Below are 23,366 nucleotides of genomic sequence, written 5' to 3' on the forward strand. Positions count from 1 at the left end.
GCATGAATTAGTCCTCTGAATAGCTGACAATAAACACAACAGTAAAACATCTAAGAGGGTTTTCTGAAACCTTTTTCCTACAGATTGGTTGTGCATGTGAATTAGAGTTGAGGAAAATTCAGGTCTTTCTGACTTCTAGTGCCTCATGACACAGTAAAGCTGATTTAGGAGGTCCAAGGAGGAACTCTTGACCAGCACGGCTGGCGCAGGGCCCACCAGTTTTCACTGTGTTTACTGCATCTTAATACAGATGCTGTGTTAATAGCAAGTGAGCTCATTGTTTTCACAGCATAGTAGAAGTCCCAGTTTTCTTACTTAGGGTGGTGGTTTTAATAACAAAACACAGTATTTGTTTTGAATCTCAAATAGACCACAGCAGGTTAGTTTGGCTACTTTTGGCCAATGAACATCATAATGGATAACTGCACTCAAGATGATCACAACCCCAACAGGACACTGGCTTTTGTCCCTTGAAGTCCTTCTGGCTCTAAATGAAATGAATTTAGAAATTTTCTCCAGCTTCATATGGACTTGGAAGATAACTTCTAGAAGCCAGAGCTTTTCAGAGATTCTTTGGTCAGTGCAGTGTGCAACTCAGCTCAAAACACTTATATGAGGTCCCCCCCACCACCACCACCAGGGGACAGACATGGGGCTGGGGGAAAGACAGGGTGGGTACTGCTGCAGTGTGAGCAGCTGGCCGGCTTCTGCTCCAGAGAACGCTGGAGTCACGTACAGGAATGGAAAGTAGAATTGGCAGTATCCAATCTCATAGGTGGGTATAGTCTCAGGAACTGCCATGACATTTAAGTTGTATGATCTGTGAAGTGTGAGGAGGAATGAACTGTCCCCAAGTGAACGGCAGAATTTTAAATCAAGAGACTTCAACTGAGAAGGTCCTTATAAGGCCCCATGCCTGCAGTTTATTTTTTGGTAGATGGAAGAAGTGATATTAGTTGGGGGTGAATAAAAGAGAGATTGTTTTGTTTTGTTTTGTTTTGCTTTTGTGTTGCTTAGTTTTGCTTAAAGAACATTCATTCATTAGAAGGAAGATATTTTCTTGGTGATCCTGGAAACTAGAAACTCTTTAGCTTATTGGTTTGTATAGAACGTGAATGAGAAGCTGAGTTGGAGACCAGAGCAGTGGGTCAATTTCTGGAGTCCCTGTCCAGCTCTACAATTAGGGTTTCACTAGCAGGTGGAGCATTTGGGTTGGTCACTGGTTCCATGCTAATGACAAAGCCCAGGAATTCTAACTCTATTGAATGAAAAACTTGAAAATCACCCAGATATACAAATCTGTATATCCAAGTCTAACATATTTTAGTGTCAGATTGACTTATGTTTTCAAAAATGGACACAGGACTGTTTCTAAAAGCAAAGAACTTTTTTTTTTTAAAAAATTCTCTAATTCTAGAGTAGTCTAACTTATGGTAATGTCTTCTGTGAGTGTGATTTTGTGTTTCAATAGTTGGACTACTCAGTAAGCTTCTTTCAGTGGTCCTGTCTACTCAGTCCATTTTTCCCTTCCACCTCTCTCTTCTCATCCTTTTGTCCACTCCTCCATTATATTTCCACACTTTCTTATCACTTAAAAAACTCGTATGGAGTTCTTGCACTGTGGCTGGCAGGCATCGGTTCTGACCACCCTCATTCCCACCGGGCCCCACGCCCTGCCACACCAGTACACATACCTTTCTTACCTCTACATTCAGATCCTATCTTTCCTCCCTTCCATACCTGTTTTTGGAATAGACCGTCTCATTTTTTAATAGAAGCCATTTATTCATTCTTTTCTTCCATCGCAGACTCTTCAGATTTCACAGGATGAGATCAAGCCTGAATAAATCTCAGTTGGATGAAAGTTACATTTTAGCAAGAGTCCTGCTTGTCTAAAGTAATTGACTTAGAAAATAATCTGAATTATTCCTCAGATATGCCTGCTTTCTGCACCATAAGCTCTTGCCTGGATAACTGCAATGTGGTCTCTTATTTATTTATTTTTTAAAGATTTATTTATTTATTTGAAATGCAGAATTACAGAAGTGGGCAGGGGGATCGTCCATCTACTTGTTCACTCCCTAAATTGTTGCAATGGCCTAGGCTAGGTCAGGCCAGGGCAAAACCAGAAGCCTGGAACTCCATCCAGTTCTCCCCTGTGAGTGGCAGGGGCCCAAGCACTTGGGCCATGTTCCACTGCTTTCCCAAGTACATTAGCAGGGAGCTGAATTGGAAGTGAAGCAGCCAGAAACTTGACCCAGCGCTCATATGAGTTGCCAGCAGGTGTCGGCTTAACCCACTGCACCATAACACCAACCCCTGCGATGTGTTTGCCCTTTTTTTCCCAAACTGGCCTGTGCCACAGCCATCAATGCACCCCAACTTAGGCAGCGTAGTCTTTTGAAAATGCAAATATAATCATTTTGCTCCCAAGTTTAATAGCTTTCCCTTGCCCCCCCGCCTCCCCCTTAAAGATGTGTTTGTTTATCTGAAAGTCAGTTAGAGAGGTAAGAGTCAGAGATCTTCCATCTACTGATTCACTCCCCAAATGGCTGCAATGGCCTAGGCTGGGCCAGGCTGAAACCAGGGCCTCCATCCAGCTCTCTCAGGTGGGTTACTGGCACCTAAGCCCTGAGACCATCTCTCACTGCTTTCCCAGGTATTAGCAGGGTAATATATCAGAAGTAGATAGAAGGCAATATCAGAAGTAGAACATCTGTTACTCAGATTGGCACCCATATGGGATGCTGGTGAAATCAGGAAAAGACCCCCTAAAATCTACACTGAAATGTGGCCCCTTAAAGTTCTCTATAAATGCTATTCAGGGTGCCACATGTGCTACCGGAATTTGGGGTGCCTTACGATTTCATCACGGGCTTATTACTAAATCCCCGATATTAATAAGCCCAAGAGGGTTCTTGCCTAATATTTAGAGAATTCTAAATACCGGCACAGATAAATGAGGCAGCATGGTACGTTTTAAGCTTTTATTTAGTGAGAAAGATGCATAGGAGAGTGAGAGCTTTATTTAATAAGAGAGAGAGGTAAATAGGGGTTCATACCGAGCACCAGGAACCAGCCACATGGAAGAGCATCTAGGCCTGTATCTGGGCCAGGAAGCCTAGAGCACAAGGCCTGAAGGCCATGCGCCCTGGAGGCACAGTGCTACAGCAAGCCCCCTCCTGGCAAGAGGCCAGGGAAGAAGAGCAAGCTGGACACATTGTGTCCTGGGCTTTTAACCCACTTCCAAAGGGGAGTGGTTAATCAACCTGATTGGCTGGTGGGCACCCAAGTGTGGCCAGGTAGGGGGATGAGGTCACACAGGGGTGTGGCAGAGGTATCAGGTAGGGCATGAGGTCACACAGGGGCGTGGTGAAGGCGTGGTCTTCCAGCTCACAAACCTAATCGATTTTAACCTATATGCCTGCCCACTTCACTGGCAATGCAGGTGACAGCTTAACCCCCTGAGCCAACAATGGCTGTCTGACACCCCCCCCCCCCCCCCGCCCTATCACACCCCTGCCCATTTTAATGAAATACCAAACCTTTCCTTTTGCCTAAAAGGCCTGCTGTGATCAGAGCCCAGCCCTCCTTTCCTCTCTGGTCTCCTCCAGCTTTTCTGCCTCCAGTGTCCTGTGCTAGGGCCAGCTGGGCTTGCTTTACCTTTTCAAGCTCCCCTTGTCCTCCCCGACCCCAGGGCAGGTGCATTGGCTGCTGTTCCACCTCCTTGTCCCCCAGCTTTCCTGTCACTGACTCCTAGCCAGCTGCACAGGAACATCATCTGTTTATTTATCATGATATCTTCCTGTGCCTAGCAGAGAGTCTGGCACATGGTACATTCTCAGTGTGTTCGACTCAGAAATATATAGACTGATTTGAAACATAGAATAATACATACTTATTTCAAATGCATATATCAGATAAACAAGACTGTTCATAGGATTCTTCCAGTTCTTGTTTTAATGAAGAAATAATAACCATGTGTAATTACATATGGTACTAATAAATGAAATTTTTAAGTATTTAAGAATGGTTTATTTTTCTTAGGAACTTTTAACTATTCTCTTAAAAGTCTGATTCACACTAATACTGTCTTTGGAAAATTTTATTTCCAAAATATCTGTCAATTTATCATCAGTATCCATCAATTTATCAGATAGTCTGACTTATATACATTCCTAAGCTTTTTAGCTACAATGCCATGATTTTTTTTTTAAGTTTTATGTTGAAAAATTTCAAGCACATAAAAGTAGAGAAGAGTATAATGAAATTTCATGCTCCCTTTTTAGAACTTCTGGCCAGTCTTGGTTCATTTCTGTTCTCTCCCAGTCACTTCTTGCCACCCTCCCTCCTTGTCCACTGTGGGTTATTTTAAAGCAAATCCACGACATCATTTCAGTTGATCTAAAGCTGCTTTAATATGGCTCTCTAGGATAAGAACTCTTAAAAGTAGCATAATACCACCCTCACTAGGCTAATCCTCCACCTGTGGCATCGGCACTCTGGGTTCTAGTCCTGGTTGGGGTGCCGATTCTGTCCCGGTTACTCCTCTTCCAGTCCAGCTCTCTGCTGTGGCCCGGGAAGACAGTGGAGGATGCCCAAGTCTTTGGGCCCTGCACCCGCATGGGAGACCAGGAGAAGCACCTGGCTCCTGGCTTCGGATCGGCGCAGTACGTCAGCCGTGATAGCCATTTAGAGGGTGACCCAACGGAAGGAAGACCTTTCTCTCTGTCTCTCTCTCACTGTCTAACTCTGCCTGTCAAGAAAAAGAAAAAAAGAAAAAGAAAAAGAAGAAGAAAAGAAAAGAAAAGAATTAGCATAATACCAATATTATACTTGAAAACTAATAACAGTTCTTTAGCATTATTTTATTTTATTTTATTTTTTAATTTTTTGACAGGCAGAGTGGACAGTGAGAGAGAGACAGAGAGAAAGGCCTTCCTTTGCTGTTGGTTCACCCTCCAATGGCCGCCGTGGCCTGCGCACTGCACTGATCGGATGGCAGGAGCCAGGTGCTTCTCCTGGTCTCCCATGGGGTGCAGGGCCCAAGCACTTGGGCCATCCTCCACTGCACTCCCGGGCCACAGCAGAGAGCTGGCCTGGAAGAGGGGCAACCGGGACTAGAACCCGGTGTGCCGGCGCTGCAAGGCGGAGGATTAGCCTAGTGAGCCGCAGCACCGGCAGCATTATTGATTACTAATCAGTGTTCAAATTTTCCTTGCTATCTTAGTTAAAAAAAAAACTATACAGATCAGGATTCAACCTTCTCTTTCCTCTTTTTTTAACTTGCTCTTTAATTTATATGTGTATTTTTAAAAGGAATCATTTGTCTTATGGAGAACTTCCCATATTCTATATTTTGCTGATTTCATCCCTATAGTGTTCTTTAAAATGTCCCTCTTTTTTTTTTCCCAAATTTCTTATAAATGTGATCAGATAAAAAAAATCGGAATAAGGTTTAGGTTCTTTTTTTTTTAATAAATAGAGGTCCATCTTTTCCATCAGTGATTTGAGATGCTATCTTTACTAAGTTTCCATGTTAATGCTATCATCTCAAATTCAAACAAAATAAAACCATTGTTTTTTAGTTCTTAATAAGAAAAATTCTTGAATCCCAATGTCTAAAATGATGATTTTGCTTCACTTTAACATTTTTACCCCCTTCAGATTTGGCAAGAAGAGGAATGCACATGTGCTCTTTATTTTTATAGTCCCTGAAAACTGTAAAGGTATGTACCCGCTAAATATAGTATTTGTTATTTTCTCCAGATAGGAATCATAAGGTCAATATTTAACACAAAGATTCTTAGGTTGTATTTCAGGGCATGGAGCTGATATTACTTTAACTGAACCACTAACAATGGAAAAAATGAATATTGTGGTAAAATACTGGAAAACATATTTCTCCAATACAGGTGAGTGAAAAATAAATTTCCAAAGGTTTGAAAAATTATGGCTAAAATTCTATAAAAATTGTATGTACATTTTTAATTGGTCTTCCACTTTTTATTTGAATATCAGCTGTTTGCTGTCTACAATAAAGAACATGTAATTTTGATTATCATAGTCATAAGAAAGTAGAGAAATACTTGTTTTTTACCTGAGAGGAAAAAATTTACATCTTTAGAGATTTAAAACATGTTGTTCAAGGACACATACAGTGCTTTGGTAGGCACAGGGCTCCCCCACTCCCTTTGGTAGCAAAATTCTGTTACTTTTTTTTTCTGATAGCCAACCTACCATTATTTCTTTGTCATTAAAATGAAATGAATCATGCTGTGTCATTGTATGAATGTCTAAAAGCCAGGGTCACTAGCTTTGGATTCTAATACTACTTTCTGCTTTGCAAAACACTTGCATATAAATTAGTTTACTTTTTCAAGTCAATAGAGTGGTTACCCTTTTCTTTTAGACTTTTAGACAGGGAATTAGTGCCAGTGCTTCCATTAGACCTCACTTTCTTAATCTCTTTACCTTTTGTATTATGTGTATCACTGGCATCTGTACATTTCATTAAATGAGCTTTGCTTGCAAAAGAACAGACTCCAACTTCTGAAAGTAAATTCTGTGAGAATCATTGTTAGACAATGACTATTTTTGGTCTTTTTCAGCCTGGGATATTAGCTACAAAATCTTTTAGAAACTAAAATGATTTTCAGCAGGGAGATATTGATGAAGAGGTGTAAAGTTTTAGCTATGTAAGATAAATGATTTATGGAGGACTAATATATAACATGCTGACTATAGTTAACAGTACTGTACTTACTATGTACTTGAAATTTGCCAAAAGGGCAGATCTCGAGTGTTCCCACCGCAAAGAATAAAAAGAAAAAAAGGAAGAAAAAAGTAACTAGGTGAGGTGATGGGCATGTTAATTAAATTGATGGTGGTGATTTTTTCACAATGAATGCATTCATCAGCTCAAGTTGTACTGCGTAAGTATATACAATTTTGAAATCTCAATAAAGCTGGAAATATTTTAAAAATAAAATCAGTATATTTTTTAAATGGGCCTGAAAGGTATCTTCAATTATCCTATATAAACTCATATTCCATAGACACAAGATGAAATGCATCTCCTTTTTTTTTTTCTCTCTTTTTGTAATGTTCTTTTTAGGATAGATCAGTGAGTCTGTTTTGTAACATTCCAGAGGCTCCTAGCCCTTGCACTTTCAGAGTTCTTCCTGGAAATGGTAACCAAGGTGGCCAAGGGCCTCTCTGCAACCTCTCTTACTTGATCCTCCGTGGAGATAGTGCAGCTGCTCATCACCTGTCCAGCGGCCCTCTGTTGGTCATGGCCATGTCTGCTTCTGCTTGTCTCAGCTTTACTCTGAGGAGGAACAGCTGCAGGACAGTTCCTTTTTCCCAGATGCCATATTTTGACAATGCAGCTGTTGTTGAAGACTCATGCGTATTTTCTGTCTCTTAACATTTACCTATAAATAGAAACTTGGTACACTCAGTGGAATATGTTTTATGCATACTTGTCATTAAATTACTAGAATCTGGTTGAAAGAGGGTATCCAGGGATAAATAATATATAGTATTTTAATTTTGCTTTATAACCTGGGTACTTCTATGCTTCACAAAGAAAAATCTGTGAATTGCTTTCTATTTGAAAAATGCTGCTTTGTAACGTCCACTGAGTAAAAAGTTACACTGCTTTAAAGATTAGAGTTTGTGTGCTCAGCATCATCCTGTGACTCAAATGGTCCCTTTCAAAATGTTCAGTTAGGACTGAAAGTGCTAAGAGGCCTGAAGAGTCTGGATTGCCTCTGAAGAGATCCTGCAGTGAACACCTGGGATATTTTTCTACAGATCTGTTCACCTGGTTAGTTTCTTCTGTATTTGTGTAGAATAGCAGTTTTTACTATATATTTCATAAATGAATTCTGGAGAACTTATTGATTGTACTAGAGGTGATGATAAAGAAAGAAGAGGCTATTTTGTAGAAGAGGAATGCAACATTTTCTGTATTTCAGAATTCTGAGCTTTGACCAGGGGGATACATAACAAAAGTGTTCAAATGGATATAAGAAAGCATTTCATAAGTTGTTATGTAGGGTTGACCACAGGACAGCAGATCAATTTGTAAAGAGTAAGCTCCCCATCATTGGGGAACTTTATCAATGTTGAAGTAGATTTTGAGTTATCACTCATCAAAGTTAAATAAGAGTAGTGGTGGTCAAACTTTTTAAAAACAGTAGTTTTCTCTTCAAGTAAAATATGTGAAATCCCAATATTAAACAAACAAAGGCAACCTTACCTTATCTATCATTCAGCTATTTAATTTAAATTTTTATTAGTTTTTTTATTAATGTGATTTGTAGATATAGTTCTGTTTTTTTAAGATGTACTTATTTATATTTACTTATTTATTTGAAAGTCAAAGTTACACAGAGAGAGAAGGTGAGGCAGAGAGAGAGTCTTCCATCTGCTAGTTCACTCCCCAATTGGCTGCAATGACCAAAGCTGCGCCAATCTGAAGCCAGGAGCCAGGAGCTTCTTCTGGGTCTCCATGTGGGTGCAGGGGCCTAAGGACTTGGGCCATCTTCTACTGCTTTCCCAGGCCATAGTAGAGAGCTGGATTGGAAGTGGAGCTGCTGGGACTCAAACCGGCACCTATATGGGATGCTGACACTGCAGGTGGCGGCTTTACCCGCTGTGCTACAGTGCGCGCCGGCCCCTGTAGATATAATTCTAAGAACATAATGATATGCCCTTCCTCACTCCCTCCCCCCTGTCATTCTCACCTTCTTTCTTCACCCTTTCTTTTGTTGTTGTTGTTTTTGAGATAACATATTTTAAATTTACTTTACAGTAAACAGCCTTGATATTTCACCAAATGAGGATTTTAACAAGTAAAAGGCAAAAAGACCATAGTTTAGTGGGAATATAGACAATAGCTATCAATAATAATTGAATGGAAAAATGACCATTTCCCCCACATACAGTAAACTTTAAGATATTCACAGACCATTACAACTATAGTAGTATAACAGTCTTAACCATTTGGTTTGACAAAAGTATAAAACAAAGTTTTACAAAACTATTTACAGCAGTACTGATATACACAGGCATTTCTTTCTTTCTTTCTTTTTTTTTTTTTTGTTTGTGTTTTAAATTTCTCCCACATAAAAGGGAGAACAAGCGGTATTTGTATTTCTGGATCTGGCTTTTTTCATTCAACATGATGTCTACCAGTTGCATCCATTTTGCTGAAATGGCAGAATTTCGTTCTTTTTTATAGCTGAGTAATATTCCATTATGTATGTATACCACATATTCTTTATCCATTCATCTGATGATGGAAACCTTGGTTGATTCCAAATTTTGGCTGCTATAAACATGGTAGTACAGAATACACTGTATTCAAGTCTTATAGGTATATATCCAATAGTGGGATTTAAGTTTTTTTTTTTTCTTGAACTCATGAACTTATCTCACCAATTATTGGCAACCACCCTTAAAAGAGGATTTAGATCTTCTTTTACATACTTCATATAGCTTTTATTTTTTTTTAAAATTTGTATTTACTCACAAGAAAAAGAGAGCATGCGCTTATACTTCTATATCCACTGCTTCATTCCCCAAATGCCCCACAACAGCTCCAGGATGAGAGCCAAAGCAGGGAGCTGGGAATTCAGTCCAAGTCTTCCCCTGTGATTGGCGGGGACCCAGCTGCTTGTGCTGTCACCATTGCTTCCCAGGGTCTATATTTTAGTAGGAAGCTGATATGGAACATGGGTGGCTAACCACTAGTCCAAACACCTACCCTTTAGGTAGCTTTTAGATTAATCTTGTTAGGATATAAGGCAAGATTTAGTGTGTCTCTCTTTGTGTCTTTGTATCTGTCACTCTCCATCAGAGATGTTAGAACTGGCATTCAAACCCGCTTTGGATAGGGAGTTGAACTAGGGGTCAGACCCTGTCAATAATAACATTGAAGTTATAAAAATTCAATTTTTGTTAATGTCTTCCCTGTAAGATGATTTTTAAGGAAGTTTAAATATAGTATGGGGCTATACAGAATGGACATAACTGCTGAGGTCATCAGTTGTGGTGATGGTGAGAATTTCAGATCAGTCATCTGGAATTTGTAGAATGTGGTCATCTACTATTTTGAACAAGGAAGGGACTTGATAGCTAATAAGTGTAATTAAGCCAAGATGACATCACTTAAGTTACACAGAAAAATCAATAGCCTTCTTAACCTTATTTAACATTTAACCTCAAACATTTACTGTATCTGGAATATGATCCCTTCTTTAGAGTTTGAGGTTGAGAAAGGTTTTAGAAGATTTCATGATATTTTTGTATTCTTTGCAACTGTTTTTCAATCTCCACACATCTTGAATCTTTGTCTTTTGTTAAAATGCTACTACTATAAGTAAAATTTCAAACCAAGTCATTCCCTTCGCGATAAAGGAAATAGGATTAGTCTGCAAGTTTCTTAGGTTAATATTTTCTAAAAATCAACCAAAATGCCTAGAGAAGTTTTAAAAACATCGGGTCCAGCATTGTAACACAGCAGGTTAAACTGCTGTTTGGATGCCATTATTTCATATGAACATCTGTTTGAATCCCAGCTGTTCTACTTCTGATCTAGCCCCCTATGCTAATGTGCCTGGGAAAGCAATGGAAGATGGTCCATATATTTGGGCCCCTGGCACTCGCATGGGAAACCTGAATGGACTTCCAGGCTCCTGGATTTGACCAGCAGATGAAAGGTTCTCCCTCCCTCCCTCCCTCCCTCTCTCCCTCCCTCCCTCCCTCTCTCCCTCCCTCTCTCTCTCTCTCTCTCTCCCTCTCTCCCCCCTTCCTCTCTCTCTCTCTTTCTCTCCACCTCCTTCTCTCTCTCCCTCTCTCTGTGTGTATATATCTGTAACTCTACCTCTCACATAAATAAATCTAGAAAAAATAGTAGAGCCAGAATATGTACATTAAATGACAATTTTTAAAATGGAAGAAACTTGCTCTTTGCTGATCAAGTTTGATAGAATAGTGAATCTTGGCCTTTTAATTCTGTTTTTTTCATGTAATGTACTTTACTTCTCAAGGGCAGATACAGTTTGGGTAATCATGAACAATGAGGTCAGAATTTTTAATCCTGCTGTTATTTGTTATTCTTTATCAGTATATTTTAGAATTTTGATTAGTCATTGAATTTATGAGGATTTTGATGAATTCTTTTGAAGCTTTGAAATAATTTGCATGAAATTTGTAAGGTAAAGTGCTTTGATATTTATTGCCTCATTGAATGAAGCAAAGGAGTTAGGGGGAGCATCCTTTAATTTGTGTATTGATGTTTATTCTTTTATATTGCCTGATAATTTTCTTCTTTATATATGCTATTATTTTCTCTCATTTCTAGCTCTGAACCTCTAAGAATTGATACTGAACTCGAATTAAAGACTCCGTTGTCAGATTTCGAGAAAAACAAAAAGATTTCTTTTCTTCATTCAAGCAAAGAAAAGCTGAGAAGGTGAATTTTGATACATCCCCTTTTTAGCATTAATCCTTTGTAGGGAGAAATAGCATTTATGGATTTAATTCTTTGAAAAATGCAATCAAAAGTATAAATTAAACTAGTAATTTTGGCAACTGAATAGATGCTACTCACTAGTGCAGCCATTTAGTCATTCAATAGATATGTGAGTATGTAGTTTGTGCAAGAATTTTCTTGCAGAACTGAGAGAAAAAAATAAATGCCCATCTTCAAAGGAGGCTTCAGTCTGTTGCTGAGACAGACTTCTAAATGGGCTTTAAAGTAAAAAATTGTGTTTTAATAAATGTCACAATAGAGAATAACACTGAGTAGGTACACTAGGAAAATTATCTAAGACAGAATGAGGAGGAAGGGAAGGCTTTCTTGAGGAGGTGATAGCTAAACTGAGCTTATGATAAAAGGTCACTGTTAATTTATTTTAGAAGTCTGAGTAGGATGATTTCTATGGAGAAAATGGTGGGTAGAGAATATAGTGAGTGTACAGAACTATAGTTGCTTACATATGATTGACTTTCAGGCCCAGGTGGGAAGAGGCAAGAGGTGCAAGGTGGAAGGAGTAGACTGGGGGGTGTCATACTGAGGAATTGAACTGTGGAGAAGCCACTATGGTATTTGTACCTTAGAATAAACACTCTAGCAGGATGTTAGGGAATTGACTCTAGGAGGTCACAGAAGGAGTCTGCAATAGGAAATGATGGCGGTCCTAAGCTATTGGAAATGGCACAGAGAGGGAAAAGCCAATTCTAGATGTATGAAGTAGAATTAGTTCGAGAATGACTAAAAGAGGGGTCAAGTGTAATCCCCAGGTAGATGGAGGAATCATTGACTGACTAGGAGGTATAGTAGGTTGGTAGTATAAGGGTGCAAGATGAACATTCTTTTATTTTTTTTCTTGTTTAATTCTGATGCCTCCAGATTTAAATGGAATAAGGAGTTGACTTCTTGATTTTAGAGAATAGTCGAGGTTAGACATATTAGAAATATATACATAGAGGAATCAGGGCAAAGCATGTCTTTGAAGCAGTAGATATAGGGAGGGAGATAAGATGACTGAAAACATGCATGGGAAAGTCAAGTGGAGAGGGAACCTTGGGGAAGTCTCAATACAGAAAGTACAAGCAGCAGACTAGGAGTCAAGAGGAAAAGAGGGGCCGGCGCCATGGCTCATTTGGTTAATCCTCTGCCTGCGGCGCCGGCATCCCATATGGGTGCCGGGTTCTAGTCTCGGTTGTTCCTCTTCTAGTCCAGCTCTCTGCTGTGGCCCAGGAAGGCAGTGGAGGATGGCCCAAGTGCCTGGGCCCCTGCACCAGGAGGAAGCACCTGGCTCCTGGCTTCAGATCGGTGCAGCGCTGGCCATAGTGAACATTTAGGGGCTGAACCAACAGAAGGAAGACCTTTCTCTCTGTCTCTCTCACTATCTATAACTCTACCTGTCAAATAAATAAATAAAAAGTAAAAAAAGAGGAAAAGAAAGAGAAACCAGTACAATAAGAATAAAAGCAAGAAGGAGACATATTGAGGATAGCAGGAGAGAAAAGTTTCCTAGGGAATGAGTGTTCAGGAGTATCACACGACCCAGAGAGATGGAATAAGTTAAGAACTGATAACAGACTGTATTTAGGAAAACCCAGACATTGCTGATGTTGACAGATTATTTCATTGGCATGGTTAAAAAGGAGGTACCTTTGTAAAAAAATGGAAAGTGAAAAATGGGCACAGACATGAAATGAAAGAGGAGATGAAGGTGTGTGGTATTGAAAGGGGGACCTAGAGATTTTGTTAAGACTGGGGCAGACTTGAATATGTTTATATTACAAAAGAAAATAGCTTGAAGAGAAAGAGAGCGCTTGGGTGAGTGAACTTGGTCATGAAGATACTCATGTTCTGGTTTTCTGTGGCTGAATCTACAGTTAAATGAAAATGTGTTGACTTGAAACAGCAACTGTTTTATTCTGTTTCCTGGTTTTATGGATTAGCAGTTTGAGCAGGGTTCAGCCAGGCAATTATTTTGCCTCTATGATATTACCTGAGGTCACTTAGTATTTTTCAGTTGGTGGATGGTCCAGTCAGGAGGGTCCATGGCATCACATGTCTGGAACCCTTACAGGGAAGGGCTTAGCTGGGACTGTCAATGGAAATACCGCTACCCCCCAACCAAACCCCCAACCAACATAGTGTTTTGGGTTTGTAGTCTTAAATGGCAGCTCAAGACTCCTAGAGAGATTACTCCAAGACACAGAAGGTGGAAGCAAGCAGGTTCTTAATGCCTAGACTCAGAAACTGGCCTATAGGTAATTGGTCAAAGCAATCATGGAGCCTACCCAGTTCCAAGAAGAGAGGACATAGACTCTTCTTTTCAAGGAGAGGAATGTCAGGGAAGGGGGGCCACAGCTGTTTGTGATGGATTTACCTTCCCTCAAGGGGCAGAAGGCTGTGGAATCCAGAAGCAACTGGAAGAATACCTTTTCCTCTGAAAATGTAGAGGAAGAATTAAGGCTCCGATGTGTGTGTGTGTGTTTGTGTGTGTGTGTGTATTTTAAAGGAGAAAATACGACATGAAGTTGAGCAGAAAAGTTTCCATTATTGGCTGAAGATCTTGGAAAGTTGGTGGGTTTTGGGGCTTGATGAAATGGGCTGATGAATGGGGCTAGTTTGGTTCAAATGGGCTTCGCTCATGTTTGCTGCAATGGTCAGGTACAGACTTAGGACCTATTGACCTATTGGCCTGTTCTGTCCCATAGATTTCACTGATTTGCAGCAAAATGAAAGAATTAGAGTGTACTGAGTATTTTTATTATTCAGTTTATATCCTGACATTGCATTATTCATCCTTTATTTTGTATTAAACTCATGGTGATATTAGTAAATGGTTACAACAAAACAATATTAGGAGATAATACTTTTTTTCATGTCCATCTCTGATGTTGGAATCCTTCTTTGGTCCCCCAATATTATGTATCAGGTTTTTTTTTTTTTTTTACTTTAATGGTTGATGCACATTACAGTCTAAGAACCTTTTATCTGGTAGATTAAAAAGATGCCTAGGGAGAGGTCACTCCTGTGACATTATTTGAAGAACTAGAAATCTTTATTTCCCAAAAAGAAAATCTGTGCCAGGACCTTTCCTCTCCTCTCTAATGAGCTGCTAGGGAGATGCCAGGAGGCACACAGCCATTCATATGCCTCTCCCTCCTCTTGACCCTTGTGTCCATGCCTGTGAATCTTAATGCAACTGCTCCTAGTCTACCTCCCTTCCTCCTCTTCCTCCTCTTCCTCCTCCTCCTCCTCCTCCTCCTCCTCCTCTTCCCAACCGGCTGCTTTTTGTTTTTAAGTAGCATCGGGGAATGTGATGTTTGCTGACATTAAGGAAATAATGTGTCTGGGAAATGGTTTTAAATATTTGCATATGAGATTTTTTTTTTCTTTTTAACATTGCTAACATCCCACTTAATTCTTTATTATATTAACAACAATTACCTAATTCTAATATTCTTAGTGGACTACCTTTCATTAAATACTTAAGACATACAAATATGTCTTTATCTTGTGAAATATGCGTGTTTCCAAGGGAGGCTGACATTTTTTGTGTCCACGAGTCTGACACGACTGGGGTGTAACAGTTTTCAGGGTGTCTTCTCACTTGAACAGAAATGAAAGTGAGCTGTGCTGTAGTCTTCCACAAATGGAGGCTTGTCCATAACTGGCCACGTCATAAAAATTCAAGAAAGGGGGGACGGGAAATTCTCAGAGGGCTCCTAGTTTTGTCCAGCTCAGAGGCTTCTCCCTGTGTGGTGTTGTTTGCTTGAGATACATTTGTACACAGGAGAGACTCAAGGACTTTGGACCTTAATTCCCTTCAGCCTCTAAAATCACTCTTAACTGGGGAACAATAAAATTAGATTGGTTCTTTTCCTGATTTATTAGAATTGGGTCATAAACAAAGTGGCTTCTTGTTGTTGTTGGTTGTTGGTTTTTTTTTTTTTTTTTTTTTTTTTTTGACAGGCAGAGTGGACAGTGAGAGAGAGAGACAGAGGACAGAGAGAAAGGTCTTCCTTTGCCGTTGGTTCACCCTCCACCTCACCACGCCTATCCAAAGGCAGGAGCCAGGTATTCTCCTGGTCTCCCATGGGGTGCAGGGCCCAAGCACTTGGGCCATCCTCCAGTGCACTCCCTGGCCACAGCAGAGAGTTGGCCTGGAAGAGGGGCGACCGGGACTAGAACCCAGGCAAGGCGGAGGATTAGCCTTCTGAGCTGCGGCGCCGGCCCAAAGTGGCTTCTGTAGTAGATGACAAAGACAGATATGTCCTTTGATTCATTATTGCCTATTGCTGCTTCATACAAAAGGCAGAAAAGAAAAGTGGTATTATCATATGAAGACCCTGTCACTCTGCTTTGGGCCAATATTTGTTTCCATCAAAAAGGTGTCACTGTTTCCTATTCAAGTCTTTTCTATTTTTGTTGTTAGCTTAAAAAGTGACATAATTAACATACAATGCAATGGAAATGGAATGACATGCAATGAAATGGAAATGACATACAATGAAATCTTAAATGTGTGGTTTGATGAAAACATGGTTATATAGTTTGCCGCTCACAGTACCATGGAGGAGGTCACAGCATGTTATATAGGGCTGTCTGGGGAAGCACTAGGTTTGGTCAAGAGGCAGAAAAATATATACACCTGTCTAAACCACAATATTTCCATTGTGTTATCTGTTATATTAAGCATGTCTTTTTATTATGAAATGTTGACATCTGGGACCTTATTGACTGTGGAAAGACTGGAGAAGACTATGGAGAGTCCTCCATGGGATCAGTTCCTAGAGATAATAAGATAATAAATGACTCAGCTGTAAGTGCACTTTGCATATGCAAACTAACCAGTCCTGGGCCTGTACTCCCTCCCTCCACCCCAGCTGCCTCTTTGGAGCTTTCATACTCACAGCCAGTATTCCCCTCCCTTAATCACCACCGGCCAGGTACCAGACAACTTGCGATAGCCTTGCATCCCAGAGTCTGCTGAAGTTACTCACACTAGCCTAACTGTGAGCTTACAAAGCCTACGTCAGCAGTTTCTGCCCAGAGAAACAATAAGGAAGGCTCTCGCATTTTCCTCCTGCTCCTGCCTCAGTAGTTCACCCTGCTACTTCCCCATGTGGCTCAGCGCAGTGTGTAGGTTCCCTTTAGTAATCCTGAGTAACCAACCAGGTTTGCAACCTCTTGATCTGTTGGCCTAATTATACCTGAATAATAATAAAAACTACATTTTAAAACGCCTTGGGCCCCTTCCTTGTCTATCCTTTGCCATCCCCCCCAGAGACAACTACTGCTCTGGTTTCCATCACCATGGGTCAGGTTTGCTTGTTATGTAAATAGAATTGTCAGTATGTGCACTTGCATCTGACTTCTTCCACTCAGCTGTTAGGATATTTATGAATGTTGCTATGTGTTTGTTCCTTTTTATTGTTGAGGAGTATTCCATGAACATACCACATTTTGATTATTCATCCTTTGGATTTTGCCTGTTCAGGATAAAACTGCTGTGAACATTCTTTTAGATATGTTTTTTCCATTTCTCTTACTACAAAACTAAGAATGAAGCATACCACAGAGTGATATGTGATATGCTTATATTCTTAGGGGACTTCCAAGTGGATTTCTAAAACTGTAACACTGTTTTGCCTTCTCACCAACATTTGATATTGTGAGTCTTTCCTATTTTAGCCTTTCTAGTAAAGTATGATCTGATTTGAAGTTTGCATTTCCTGATAACTAGTGAAGTTGAGCACCTTTTTGCGTGTTTTTACTCATTTGTATATCTTCTATTAAGAATCTATTGAAAGCTTTTACCCATTAAAAGTAGATTATTTGTATTTTTATTGAATCCTAGGAATTCTGTATAGATTCTGAATTCAAACCCTTTGGCATATTTATGCATTGAAGTATTTCCTCTCATTCTGTGGACCAACATTCATTTTTATAACAGTGTCTTTTGAAGAGTAAAAGTGTTTGTTTTAAATTTTGATGACTTTTATTATTTAAAAATGAGTCACATTTTATGTCTTATAAACCATTGCCTCCACCCAGTTGCAATGATTTTCCCGTGTGTTGTCTACAAGAAGCATGGTAGTTTTAACCTTTATGATTCTTTTATTGGCATGAGATGTGTTAGGGGTTTTTTGGCAGATGGGTATTTTGAACATTTTATTGAAAAGGCTTTGCATTCGCCACTGCATTGCTTTTGCACAGTCATAGAAATCAATAACCATATAATAACCAGCATATTTCTAGACTTCCTATTCTATCCCTCTGATCTACTTACTCATTTTTTTCACTCCAAAGTTACATTGTTGTGATCATTTTACCTTTACAAAGGATTTTAAAATCAGATAAAGTCTTTAACTTTATTCTTCATTTTCTTTCTTTTTTTTTTTTAAGATTTGTTTATTTATTTGAAAGTCAGAATTACACAGAGAGAGGAGAGGCAAAGAGAAAGAGGTCTTTCATCCGCTGGTTCACTCCCCAACTGCCTGCAAAGGTCAGAGCTGGGCAGATTTGAAGCCAGGAGCCAGGAGCTTCCTCCTGGTGCAGGAGCCCAAGGACTTGGGCCATCTTCTACTGCTTTCCCAGGCCATAGCACAGAGCTGGATGGGAAGTGGAGCAGCTGGGACTTGACCGGCACCCACATGGGATGCTGGCGCTTCAGGCCAGGGCGTTAGCCTGCTGCGCCACAGTGTTAGACCCTATTCTTCATTTTCAAATTGTCTTGGATAATGAAGATTTTTTTGATTTTTTGTTGGAATTTTACAATAAACTTGCCAATTTCTTTTTTTAAAAAAATCCTCCTAAGAGGCTGTTTATGATTGTGTTCGGTAAATACATCAATTTGTGGCAGAATTGATATAACAAAACCAATACATCTCTCCATTTTTAGGAAGATTTTCATTAATTTATTTTAGCAGCACTTTTTAGTTTGTTGAATTTATCCATGAATGTTTTGAGGATTTTAAAATATTATTGTAAACAATACTTTTTTTCTCATTTGTATTACCTAAACTTTCATTCCTAGCCTATGGAAAATATTTAGTTAATATGTTGGCCTGGTACTCTGCAACTTTGCTTGTCTATTAATCAATCCTAGTAATTTTGTGGAAGGTTTCTTATCATATTTTTATTGTACACAATTATGTCATCTGTGAATAAAAACAGTTTACTTCTTCCTTTCCAGTCTCTGTGTTAAAGCTCTGGCTACATCTACCAGTGAAGTTTTTGAATTGGAAATGACATGAGTAGCATCCTTGCCTTCTTTCTAATCTTAGAGGCAAAGTGTTAAATCTTTTGCTATTACGTATTGTTTATGCTACAGATTTTTGTAAAAGTTTTTTTATTAACTAAAGATAATTTCCTGGTAGTCCTACTTCAGGGTTTTTTTTTTTTTTTATCAAGAATGGATGTAAAATTTTCTCATTTTTTTCTTTGTGAAGGTCATTATATGATTTTTTCTTCTTGTCTTTTAATGTGGCAATTGCATTGATTTTTTTAAAATGCTGAACTCTATCTTAATGTGGTACCATTTTTATTTATTACAAGATTACATTTGCTAATATTTTGTTAACAATAGTTGTATATATCTTCATGAATATATGTGAATATACTCTAGTTTTCTTATAATACTTTTGTCTGATTTCTTTATCAGGAAAATGCTGACCTCAGATGAAATGAAAGTTTACTTTTTGAAAAAAATTTATATAGGGGTGATATACTTGAAAGAAATCAACAGTGAACTCATATAGGCTTGGAATTTTCTTTGTGGGATGGGAAGGTTTTAATTACACATTCAGTTTCTTTAATATTTATAGGATTACACTTTCTATCTTCTCCTGTATTGGTTGGTGTTAATTTATGACTTTTAAAAAATTTGTGCTTTAATCTAGGTTGTCAAATTTATTGAAAAGCTTTATGTTTGTAATATTCTCATATTATCATATTAACATGTGTAGGTCTGTGGCTGATGGCTTCTTTTATTCCTGGTGTTGACAATTTGTGTTTTCTTTTTCCTTGATCATTCTAGCAAGGATTTTATTACGTTTGTTGATTTTTTTCAATTAAACAGATATTCATTCCTTGATTTTCTCTGTTCATCCAGTTTACATTTCATTTATTTCTGTTCTTTGTCATTTCCTTCTTTCAATTCTTTGTTGTTTTTATCTGTATCCTTATATATGCTTGGATATTAATTTCAAGCTTTTATTTTATAATATAACATTTTAAAACTAAAGAATTTCCTTTGTAAAAGTTTTTCTTTAAGCAGTGCCTTAGCTATATTTTACAAATTTTGGTATATTTTCATTATTCAGTTCAAAATATTGTTTCATATCCCTTGTAATGTTTTATTTCACCAGTGACTAGACGTATCTAACTTCTAGTTTCCACATATATGGAGATTTTTCCAGTTACTGATTTATACTTTAATTATATTGTCTTCTGTGATGATCTATCCTTTGATATTTTCTAAGACTTGTTTTATGGCCTGAAATACAGTCTCACTTGATGAATGTCCCATGTGCATTTGAAAAGAGTGTGTACTGTGATGGTTTGGGGTATAGTGTTATATAAATATTAATTAGGTAGAATTGATTGATAGTATTTTTTCATGTATTTTTGTACACTTGTTGATTTTTTGAGAGTTAAATTCTTCAGTTATGACTATTAGTCTATTTTCCTCTTTATCCCTGACAGTTTTTCCAACATACATTTTGAAGCTTTATTGTTGGGTGCCTGATTCTTGATAAATTGGTCCATTTATCATTAACAAATGACAATGCGAATATTTATAGTATACTTTCCTTGTCTTACAGTCTTCTTTGATATTGATGTAACTGTCTAGTGTTTAGGGTTTACATGGTTTTTTTGCAATCTTTGTAGGTTTTTATATTTAAAAATGTCTCATATAAATAGCATGTCATTGATTCTTGTCTTATTTTTTATTGGCCCAATTTGACAGTTTCTGTTGTTGAATTAGACTATTTAGTCCATTTACATATAATTACTATTAAGTTTGATTTTAGGTTCATAATTTTTCTATTTGTTTTTGCTAGTCCAATCTGTTTTCTATTTTCAAATTGCCTGGCTTCTTTTGGATTCATCAAATATATTTTAACATTCCTTTTTAACTTCTTTATTGGAATTTCAGCTAGAACTATTTTTATTGGTTTATCTAAGGATTACAATATGTATGCTTAATGTATCATAATTTACCTTGAGTGAATATTATGTCCTTAACATATTACAATATATTTCCACTTACTATCTCCCACTTTTTGTTATTGACACACATTTTACTTTTGTATATGTTATTAAGCCTGCATTAATATTAGTGTTGCTTTAAACAGTAACCTATTGTTCCAATTATCTATCACTATATAATAAACTACCCCAAAATTTTGTGTCTTAAAAGAACATTTTATGGGTCATCGATTTGGGCAGAGCTTGGCTCCAGGATTCTTTTCCACATGGCATTCATGGTAGTCATGCCAGAGTTCAGACTGTAGATGACCTCTCTGTAGAGAATCCAACACAGTCTCATCCTCACATAGGGTTTGCAAGTGGGGAGATGGTTATAGGTGTGCTCAGACGGGCTGCTGTCTTATTTGGATTTTAGTACTTCTCTATATGGTCTCTCCTGGAAGCTAGACAGACCTCTTACGTGACAACTCAAGATTCCATGAGTCCATTGTCAAATGCTAGTTTCAGAGATGTTACAGAGTCACTTTTCCAAATATTTTTTGGTTAAAGCAAGCATAAGCTAGCGAGCTTCAAAGGGAGGAAAAATATACCCTACCTCCTCACTGGAGAAATGATAAATAATTTTCAGTCACTTAAGTTTGTAAATATTTTTAAATTCATTTCAGACTATTATTTTATGGAAATCAAACATGCTGTTCCCTATTTGCAAAGTCACTTCTGAGTTGCAAAAATTCTCCATGTATTTCCCTGTATAACCATGTTCACTCCTGCTCCCCCCAACCCCCATTCATTCTTGGCTGCGATAATCAGAGGGACAAAAAGTACAAGGACACTTTTTTCTTGCATCTGTAGGGGAAATTTAATCAGTGGACATCGCTGCTGCAGACCTGCCAAGTAGATGCATACTATTGGTTTTTTAAATGTTAATAAATTAGAAAGCTAGCATTTTATATATACCACCACATTTATCATGTCTTCAAATGTCAACTATTTTTCTTCACTTTATTGTGTAAATACTATTCCTACCAGCTATCAATTCCCAACAGAAAATAGTGAGATAAGTGCATTTTCAGATAAAAGACAACTTGGAGATTTTGATACCAGCAGATCTGCAGAGTAAGAAAGCTAAAGGAAATTCTTCAGGCTGAAAGGAAGTAATACCGACTGGAAACTCAAATTGCTGGGAAGGACTGAATGGCTCCAGAAATGATAGATATTTAAGTAAATATTTTGAAAATTTCCTTTTCATTTATTTAAAGTGATGAAGAGTGTTATAAGCTAAAATTGTAGCATTGCATGGTGAGGTCTGTTACAGGTATAGATTTAATGAATATGACAACTATAGCATGAAGACTGAGTAGGAAAGTGTACCTACAGCCTTTAAATTTTTATATGATGTCATGAAATATATAAATAGCCTGTGAAAGATTCAGAGACATATTCTAATCCCTAGAACATTCCTAAAGAGTTATGAAAAAAACATAGTTATGAGGCCAAAAGATAAAATTGATTTTAAAAACTATTCAAAAATTGTTTTTGTTACTTAATTAAAATTAAGGCAGTAAAGTAAGAAGAGAAAAAAACCCTAAGAATACTAAAGGGAAAATATTAGACTTTTATCCAACTATCTCCAGTTTATACGCAGAGATTTTCAGAAAAGGTAAAAAGAAACAAAAACAAAGACCTATCTGTCTGTAAGAGAACAGCTTTAAATATGAAGGCATAATAAAGTAAATTAATAGAAAAATATAACCTTAGAAATAATAAGTTATAAGAAAACCAGATGGGTTATATTGATACACAATATAGTAGACTTGAAGATAAATGCTATCACTTTAGGTAAAGAAGGTCATAACGTAATGATAAAAGTGTGAACTTATCAGATATAAAAATTATTAATTTGTGCTTATTTACAGAATTAAAGAGACAAGTAATAATTCTGTGACTATTTGATGTTTAACTCTTACAATAGTTTATACAACTAGACATGAGAAAATCAGTAAGGTATAGATATGAACACTATTAACCACTTTATTCTGATGGATGCTTATGGAACTACACCCAACAACAGCAGACTCCCTTTCAGGGGCAGAGGACAGTCACTGAGATTATGTGCTGAGGTATAAAAGAAGTCTCACTGCATTGAAAACAGTTGAATTCATTGTGAATGTAATTTCTAACCACAACAAAATTAAATTAGACATTAATAAGAATAACATTTAAAGAGGAGCCCTATATATAGAACTTAAAAAAAATTTCCAGATAATCCATAATTAAAAGGAAACAAATCAAAAGGAAAATTAGAAAGCATTTTAAAGTGAATGACTAAGAATATAGCCCAATGTGTGGGATACAGCTAAAGCAAAGCCTAGGGAAGACACTCTGGCTTTAAATGCTTACACTGGAGAAGGTAGAAAGCCTAAAAATCCGTGATTTAAGGTTCCATCTTAGGAAGATTGAAAAGGTAAAGTACCCACAGTAGGCAGGAACTGAGGGCTATAAGGCAGAATCAAAGTAATTGATCAATATCATAGATGAAAGAGGAATTATTATGCGTCCTGTTAATCTTTAAATATAATGTAGGCATATACTTTGAGAAATTTTATTTCAT

General features: G+C 37.8%; 1 protein-coding gene across 3 annotated transcripts in view; it reads left to right on the forward strand.

Annotated features, from left to right (window-relative positions):
- SOHLH2 (spermatogenesis and oogenesis specific basic helix-loop-helix 2) overlaps positions 1–23,366 on the forward strand; it is a 55,740-nt gene that overhangs the window by 16,197 nt on the left and 16,177 nt on the right. For all 3 annotated transcript variants that reach the window (XM_008273548.4, XM_051831785.2, XM_051831787.2), the window contains exons 3-6: positions 5,668–5,729; positions 5,811–5,915; positions 7,732–7,831; positions 11,375–11,485. In XM_008273548.4, coding sequence (XP_008271770.3) covers positions 5,668–5,729; positions 5,811–5,915; positions 7,732–7,831; positions 11,375–11,485 — 378 coding nt within the window. The remainder of the gene's footprint in view (positions 1–5,667; positions 5,730–5,810; positions 5,916–7,731; positions 7,832–11,374; positions 11,486–23,366) is intronic.

This window comes from Oryctolagus cuniculus, chromosome 9, assembly GCF_964237555.1.
Source record: "Oryctolagus cuniculus chromosome 9, mOryCun1.1, whole genome shotgun sequence".
In the NCBI taxonomy this organism is placed as follows: domain Eukaryota; kingdom Metazoa; phylum Chordata; class Mammalia; order Lagomorpha; family Leporidae; genus Oryctolagus; species Oryctolagus cuniculus.